Source organism: Mastomys coucha, unplaced genomic scaffold, assembly GCF_008632895.1.
Source record: "Mastomys coucha isolate ucsf_1 unplaced genomic scaffold, UCSF_Mcou_1 pScaffold16, whole genome shotgun sequence".
Taxonomy (NCBI): Eukaryota; Metazoa; Chordata; class Mammalia; order Rodentia; family Muridae; genus Mastomys; species Mastomys coucha.
Window position 1 is genome coordinate 43,595,094 of NW_022196898.1, and position 8,775 is coordinate 43,603,868.

The 8,775-nt window shown below is 46.5% G+C and overlaps 1 protein-coding gene across 2 annotated transcripts; it reads right to left on the minus strand.

The window, feature by feature from the left end:
• Window positions 1-2,967: 2,967 nt before the first annotated feature.
• Ciart (circadian associated repressor of transcription) lies at window positions 2,968-6,420 on the minus strand. 2 transcript variants are annotated; one of them, XM_031374852.1, is made up of 6 exons: window positions 6,329-6,420; window positions 5,360-5,761; window positions 5,145-5,220; window positions 4,804-4,882; window positions 4,601-4,712; window positions 2,968-3,539 (listed from the first exon to the last, which is right to left on the minus strand). In XM_031374852.1, exons 2-6 carry the CDS (start codon window positions 5,702-5,704, stop codon window positions 3,024-3,026), a joined length of 1,128 nt encoding a protein of 375 aa, XP_031230712.1. In that variant the 5' UTR covers window positions 5,705-5,761; window positions 6,329-6,420; the 3' UTR covers window positions 2,968-3,023. The 2 variants fall into 2 exon arrangements, with proteins under 2 accessions (XP_031230712.1, XP_031230711.1); XM_031374851.1 differs by having other exon boundaries at window positions 6,190-6,417.
• Between the last annotated feature and the right edge of the window lie 2,355 nt (window positions 6,421-8,775).

Here is an 8,775-nt window from a genome sequence, read left to right on the forward strand (position 1 = left end):
AAAAAAAAAAAAAAGAAAGAAAGAAAAGAAAAGAACCTAATGGGATATAATATAAAGGTACTTCATTAATTTTTGTTTCAACTTTTAAGGTTTATTTTATTATATGTATATTTTGCCTACATCTATGTGTGTGTACTATATATGTACTTAGAGGACAGAACAGGACACTGAATCCCTTGGGCCTGGTTGTGAGCTACCATGTACATGCTGAGAATTGAGTTTGGGTCTTCTGCAAGAGAAACAAGTGCTCTTAACTGCTAAACCAACTCTTCTCCCTTTGTTATCATTTTCTTTTTTACTGAACTGAAAAAAAAAAAGTTTTTATATATGTATAATGGGGGTGTTGTCTGCATGCATGTCTGATGTCCAGGAAGGCCAGAAGAGGGCATCCGAGCCACTGGATCTGGATTTACAGATGTTGTAAGCCATCATATGGGTGCTGGGAATCTAACCTGGGCCCTCAGTAAGAGCTGTCAGTACTATTAACCTCTCAGCCTTCTGCCCAACTTCAGTGCCCCCAAGTTTTAAGCCTAGTTATCTAGAAAAATGTTGGCATCATATATTTCACCAACAGAAGAGGAAAGTAATTGTGTGTGTGTGTGTGTGTGTGTGTGTGTTAGCCTACATAGTTATGTGCATGTGCAGAGGTCAGAGGACAACTTGGGAGTTGGCTCTCTCCTTCCACAGTGTGGAATCTGCATGTCCAGCTCAATGCCTATCTGCTGAGCCATGTTGCCGGCCCCTTCGGCCGTTTTTTTGTGTAAGTGAACTCCCCAGCAGAAATGCATACATTCAGTGTGCCTTCCTAGGACAGACGATGCAAAGTTATGATGATTGAATATACAGAGAGAAACCAAGACTGGAGCCTCAGAGAACACCCACACTCTGGTAGGTGGAAATGGAGCCATTGAGAAACCTAGAAAGTGCTGCCAGGTGGGTAAGAGGAGAGTTGGGACTGTGTGTAGTCACAAGATCTAAGGAAAGCTTTAGAAGGTCGAGTTAAGTGTCAAGAGATACAGTACACAGGCTTTGTGGAGGCTCCCGGGTTTCACTATTGATTGGGGGGAGGTGTGTTACAAAATACTTCAGTGCTGACTCTGTGGGCTCATTAGTTACTTTGGAAGGTGCGACAGGATGAAAGTAGTGTGAGCTGGGCTGCAGACAGTTGGCCGCAGTGGTAGTGACGTACTAGAAAAACCACTCTGGGGAATTACGGTGCATATAGAGGCTGTAGGCTTTGTTTTGTAAGAGCACTTGCCTAGCATGCATGGGAACCAGAGTTCAGTCCCGAGTACTGAGTGATAGTGAGATGGAGCAGAACCATAGTGCAAAGAGGAGAAGGGATATTTTGGTTCAAGGAGTATTTTCAGCAAGCCAATAACTGGTGACACAGGGGAAGTAACTATTATGGGTAGCAAATTAAGTTACAAGTTCCACAAATAAAAGACAATCCTGGGGCTGGAGAGATGGCTCAGCGGTTAAGGTCACTGACGGCTCTTCCAAAGGTCCTGAGTTCAAATCTCAGCAACCACATGGTAGCTCACAACCATCTGTAATGAGATCTGATGCCCTCTTCTGGTGTGTCTGAAGACAGCTACAGTGTACTAACATATAGCAGTAATTAAAAAAAAAAAAAAAAAGACAATCCTTAGGACTGGAAAGCTGTTGCTGTCTTGCGGAAGACCTGTATTTGGCCCTCTATACCTCTGTGGTGGCTGTCAAACATCTATAACTAAGTTCCAGGGGATCCAATGCCTTCTTCTGACCTCCTTGGATATTGCATATATGGTGCACATACATTCAGGCAAATAATCATACATGTAAAATAAAAATAAATCTTAAAAAATAAAAAGAGCCAGGCATGGTAGCTCATGCCTCCTTTAACCCCAGCACTCAGGAAGCAGAGGTAGGTCTGGTCTGTGTGACAAGTCCCAGGCCAGTCAGGGCCACATAGTGAAACCCTGTTTCAAAAAAATAAGATAGAAAAAGCCATCAAAATCATAGATGGAGCTAAGAGTGGTGTTTCATGCTGCAATTTGTGGGGATCCAGCATCACCTTGATTTCTAGGCCAGCCTGTCCTACACAAATAAAAGTTTGCCTCAGAAAGGAGGTCATATTTTATGAAATAAAGGGAGGTGACTTATTTACCAGAATACTGGGCTTGAGAAACAGGAGAAAGCTGACTACTGAGAAGCATGCTGAGCAGCTAAGAACCAATGACTAAGAAGACAGAATTATCTGATGCTCCGGGAAGGACGAGGATGAGAGAGGAAATGGTTTTGGTAGAAACTAGGACAAATAGAAAGAAAGGAATACACAGAGTAGGGTGGAGATCCATTCATGGGCTTCAGTTAGTAACACCTGAGTAGCTTTCCTTGGCCTAGCATACACTTAGCACTTAACTGTTGTTTGAGTAGGGATATGGCCCAGACTCTGAGTCCTCCTACCCTGACCTCAACAATTCTAGGGCACGATGCCCTCTTCAAAACTGGCACCCCAGTGACTGTCTGGGCTTTCCCTCTTCTGGAGGCAGCAGCAGGTTACATACACATTTACCCCCAAGCATCAACAGCTCCCATCAAAGCAGAAGTGTCCAGAGCAGAAGAACCTGCTTGTCTGGCCAGCTGGGATATTCCACGGGGAGAGACCCAAAGGGAAACGTACCAGTTTCTGAGTGTGAACAGACACAAACCCAAACACTTCAGCTCTGAACCTGTAATTGTCCAAGGGTGCTCCCTCACAGACTCTTTATGATCCCACCCAACTCTACCTTGCGGAGCTCATGTTCGTGAACACATCTGTCCTCTCTTCTTTTCAGAAGGTCAGTGGGTGAGATTTATGGTACTCCAGGCTCCAAGTTTTCAATTTACAACAGTCAGAAAAGTGTTTAAGTAAAAAATGTCTTTAATCAGAAAGGATTTATTTTTTCCTCACCACAAATACATTAAAAGTAAAAAAAAAAAAAATACACATAAACATTTATTTATACAAACTGGGAATCAGGACAGTTGCAGAGCCTGGGTTAGGGCTGAGGATCAGGAGCAACTAGAGGATGGCTAATCATCTGTGGGTCTGGGTGTCCTTTAGTCATCTCTCTGTCTGTCGTAGGTAGGACAGGCGGACAAAGGATGCAGCTCCAGTCTGATGGCAGTGTTACTGGTAAACTGTGGCAACGAGGCTCCTCTGCAAACAGTTTCTTCCGATCACCAGGGATGACAGGAGACAGTGTAGACGGTGGGGTCGGAGTGCCCGGAGCAGAATGCGTGAAGGGCTGTCCTCCTTTCTGGAGGACAAGGATGACGCCAATGCTGGCTCCAGTGCCTATGGGGCTGTGGCCGGAGCTGGAGCCTTGGGGACTGAGGGGAGGGTTACAAATTGGAGTGTTATGAATCCAGGTGAGGTTCATAGCCGGCCATCCTGTGAGATGCCAAGGCTGCTTTGGTTTCCAAAGTAAATGTCCCAGCTGTGTTTGGCCCATCTTCTCTATGAGAGGTGCAGGAGAAGCAGCACCTGAGTCACCGTGGTGGCTAGGAAAGTGCTAGAGAATGGGAAAACGGAAAAATAAGAGTTAAAAAAGCTTACAGATAAGCTCACTTAAGCTCAGACCTTGGCTTTCCTTGAGAACTCCCTGTGCAGTGCAAACAAATGTTGTTTTGTGCAACAGGTATATTCTTGCCAGGGGATAATGAAGTAAAAATGTTAGCAATCAAGTAATGCTCCCATCCTTTCAACAGAAAGTTGGAGGTGACTCTGTGTAACAGACTGGATGAGGCTACTAGAAACAGACAAAACTAAAAGAGTCCTATGATTCTCATTATTTATACAATGATTCCTGTTCAGTTTCTTTAAATCAAATGCAGGGCCTACTAGGTGGCAGGAAAGCAGTCTCATAAACAACACCGCCAGCCAGGGAAACTGAAAGGACATTTAATTTCTGTGTTGAAAGGTCTCATTTCCCATGTTTAGTTCTTTATGAGGCATCCTGTTAATTTTTCAATCAGTCATTTTCACATCACTAGAAACTATAGTTGACTTAGCTGGGCATGATGGTGCGCACCTTTAATCTGAGCACTCAAGAGGCTGAGGCAGATGCATCTCTGTGTTTAAGGCTAGCCTGGTCTACAGAGCAAGTTGCAGGTCAGCTACTACACAGGGAAACTCTGTTTTCAAACAAACAAACAATAAAGGAAAGGATGAAAGAAAGAAAGGGTGAGAGAAAGAAAGAGAAACCTACTATGTAAGGTTTGGTTAAAGTTATGTTTATAGAAGTCAAAAGATGAAGGGCTGGGGGGTAGGACAAGAAGAGAAAAATGGAGGCATCTTCCTGTGTGAGTCATTTGGCCAGATTAAAGGCCTTCCGAATCTGTGCAGAAAGCAGATGATCTCTGACAGGAGGGCAGGGGTAAATTTCATGAGATCTCAACAGGATAGAGCAAACATCTAGACTAAATCTAAAAATCACAGTAATGCACAAAGTTAGGCAGCATGCCCTTCCCTGGGAGAGAAAAAGGAATGGAAGGACACTGGAAGGTTACATTCTCCAGACACAGTCCATCCTTTATTCTTCTCCCATCTCTTCCTTGGTTTTTAGGTTCATACCTTGCTTATCTGATGCCTGCTACCTCCTGAGGATGATTTCTGGGCAGCTATATGAGGAAACCAAGTCTTTAACATCCCTTCCACCTGCAGCAAGGTTCCCAGATAACGTTCTCTGTGAAAAGAGGGTATTTTAAAAAGGAGAATTGTACAGGCCTCCCTCAATAAGATCCTGAGGAGAGGAGGAAGGGAAGAGGGAAACTCACCCCATCTGAGGCTTCTGTAAAACACCCACTATACGCTGGATCCGGTCCATGGCCACACTCTGCTGGAAGCTACTTAATCCTAGGGTGAAAGAGGAAGGGTGATTAGAGGGCGTGGGATGTATGTAACTCAGTGGCAGAGAACTTGTCTGTGGTACGCAAAGCTCTAGGTTCACTCCCAGCATTGAGAGAAACAGCAGAGGTGGGGACTGAGGTTATGTAAAGGAAAGACAAGAGATAGATGGGGTTCAAATGAATTCCCATGTCCCAAAGAGAAATGTAAGATTTCACTCAGAGAAGGGGGCTACCCCCACCCCCAGAAATGTAATTAGTCAGGTCATTACCTCTATCAAAGCGACCCATCTTTAGTCCGTTCAGTAGGTCTGTGAGGGGCCGTATGAACCCTTGGAGCTCTTTACACTGTAGAAAAACAGCACAAGACTTTGAGACCAGCAGTAGTTTTTCTGCTATAATGTATCTGGCAGCCAATACCATCATCTTAGGGTCCTTATCAACCAATTAGGTGTTTGACACTGCACTTCCTTCTCTGCTTTGTTACCTTTTGAGCAAAGAGCAGGTCTCCCTCTGTGGTACATCCTTGGGTGTTTAGACGCGTCTCCAGTTCACCGTCTCTTGATCTTTTGACTTCAGATCCTTGCTGTTCCAGATGAGATGCTGTATGTTGGTTACTAGAAACCCTGGGTCGATGTCTGCAGCGGATAGGGCCTGGACTGGGCCTGGAACCTCCTCTCTGACCCACAGTGTCTGGCCTGAGCTCGTAGGTGCCCTTGCCCTCCCTCTCATTATCAGAAGGGAAGCTAAAGTCACTGTTCACAGGGGACGTGGAAAATGACGGGGAGAGAGAGGAGGAGGAATAAGAAGAAACGCTAGATGGAGATTCCATAGGTCCAGGAGCAGGCGGGGGCTGAAGAGCAGCTCCCGTAGTACCAAAGATCAGAACCTGCAATTGAAAAGCAAAGCGAGGGAGTCTGAAATCAGAGGATTAGGAAAGGGACTGGGAGACTGGAGCATTCTACACAGAGTAACACGGTTTTTGCTTTGTTTTGTTGTTTTTGTCTTTCCATTCTCAATAGAAACAAGGGAAGAAAAACTTGCTCTTCCACCCGCATTCAAAATCTAGACCGCCAGCCCACGCAGAGCTCTTGACCCCACACAGCCTTTCTTCCCCTTGGGTTCAGAGTGAATAACCGACTTTACACCTTCCCCTCAGCCTGCAGTTCTGGGCTGTTCCCGGCCAGACCTCATAGGGATCCTATCGACCTAAAAAACGGCACCCGCTAGAGGCTGCTCTGCGCACCGGAACCCACCTCAGGTCCCTAGAGTACCGGCCCCATAGACACCCAGCTCCAAGGTTTTCGCATCCCTCACCGTCAGGTGCACTGCGCTGGTCCGTCTACGGTCGCGCCTGCCAGGTGATGCAATACCTCCCGACACGCCGATCTGCGGTCTTACAAGCCCATCCGCTCCGGGTCGTCCTCCGGAGAGCACACGACTCTCGTCCGCTTACCCGGGTCTGTCGGCTCAGCCCCGGTCGGTATCCAGCTCCTCAACTGTCTGTGCGGGTCTAGCCGACCCACCTCCGCCTCACTCCTGTGGGTCCCGCCCCTTCCCCCCTCCCAGACACGTGCGGCTCCGCACGTGCCTCCCCCTGCGTACACAGACCTTGCGCTCTCATTGGATAGCTTGCCGGCAACACGTGACCCGAGGTACAGACGCTCACAGCCCATTTGCTGCGGCACGCGGGGGCTCGGCCAATAAGGAGGCAGCCAAGCGGTGATTGGCTGGAAGGGAAGCAGTCCACGCTCCGCCCGTACATGCGGCTCCTCGGGTGATAAAAAAGGAGGATGGAAAAAAGTGAAAATGAAGGAAGAGGCGGAAAAGGGTGGAGCTCGTAGCCTTAAATAGGACGGCACTGCGCGGGAGACGCGCGGCTCGAGTGTGCCGAGCGGGGCCGGGCCACGGAGGTAGCGCGTCTGGACGTGGGCCCCTCTGAGCGCCTCCGCGCACGGGCGCAGCACGTGGGAGCCGTCAGCAACTCGTGTCCGCAACGTGTGTGACAACGGACGTGTGACGCCGGGCATCCGTTCCCTTGTCGGCGGCTCGCCCTCGTGACTCCCCACTCTTTCATCCTCCCCTCCTCGCCACCAAGTTGGGTGCCTCCTGCCCTGCTGGGCGAGGAGGGTGGGGACTGTGGCCGGAACACCGCGTCCTCTCTGGGGCTCCCGCCGCGCGGCTTCTCCAGCCGGTTCTTACGTAACTTGCCACGCACGTTACCAGGTCGGATGCCAGCCCGCCAGACTCTAGAGGTCAAAGGCGAACTTGTCCCTGACTTTTCTGCCCCGGGCCCTTCGGACCCTTCACTCAGAATTCTCTGATTCTCAGTACAGGGAACAGAGTAGAGTAGATCGTTAATCCTCAAGGTTGTGGCTTTATTTGGCTTCAGTTTATTTGTTCCTTTGAGAAAACTGGGAAACGTTGAGGAAGGAAAAAAGCAAGTCCAGAGTTTAGAGAGTCATCAACAGACGTTAACATCCGTTGCACCAAGACATAGTTAAAGGAAACAATGGAGAGCAGGACCCTGTAGACTGAAGCAGAGGAATCGCAAGGGGGCACTCTAGTTCTGATTAGGGTCGAGAGAGCAAGACAAATATATATATATTTTTTTTAATGCATAGTCTTATTAAAAGAAAAAGTTGGACAGGGATATAAGTCATGGTTTGGAGAACGGGTGGTTATTTTACATATGTTCTAATGCTTTTTTACTTATATTTAGCAATGTGGTTATTTTAGGAAGTAGAAAGGGATTTCTAAATTAAACCTCAGCACTGTTTCCCCAAACACAATTTCAAGACAATATCAAATAAAATATAAGTAATCTAGGTGTGGTGGCTCATGCCTTCTGTAATCCTAGGGGTTGGATGCAAGATCAGTTTAAGACCAACCTAAGCTACATGGGACCCTCAGAAAAAGAAAAAAAAAAAAAATAAGAGTTAGAATGCCAGGCTCAGAATGAACCTGTTATCTGTGAATATTCTCTATTCTACACCAAACTCTATATTTATTTATGGGGTATAATTCCTTCTAATTAGTTGATATCTAATTCTTTTTTTTTTTTTTTTCTTTTTCCCTTTGAGACAGGGTTTCTCTGTGTAGCTCTGGCTGTTCTGGAACTCATTTTGTAGACCAGGCTGGCCCTCCAACTCAGAGATCTGCCTGCCTCTGCGTCCCTGGATTCTAATTCTCTTTCTAATCTGCCCTTCATGCCCCTAAATCTTGGTGTATGTGTCAGTGTTGACTTTAGAACAGACTCTCATTAAGAAGTAGGCAGAACTAATTTTTTTCTTTTTCTTTCTTTGTTAAAGAATTATTTATTGTATGTATATGCATACACTGTAGCTGTCTTCAGACACAGTAGCATCGGATCCCATTACAGATGGTTGTGAGCCACAATGTGGTTGCTGGGAATTGAACTCAGGACCTCTGGAAGAGCAGTCAGTGCTTTTAACCGCTGAGCCATCTCTCCAGCCCCAATATTTTTTTTTAATTTTTCATCCAAATTCTTGCCAAAGAATTCTAGTCCGAAGAGTAATAGCAACCTTCTCTCACCTGGGGAAGGGGAGGGGGAATAAAAACAGGTTCAGGGTGGCTGGCCCATTGTTTAAGAGAACACACTTTCACAGAGGACCTAAGTTCCAATCCCAGCACTCACATCAGCTGGTTCACAAACTCCTGCAACTCCCCTTCCAGGAACTCAGGTGCTTCTAGCCTGAGCACCCCTACTAGAGTGAACATGCCCCTCCCCTACACACACACATAATTAAAAATAGTAAATCAACAAACCAAGAGCAGGAAGCCAAGGGAGTCTCTTTGCTCCCATCTCTATGCAAACGCAAAGATTTTGTGGTTTTTTTGTTTTGTTTTGTTTTGTTTTGTTTTTTGTTTTTTTTTTTTTTT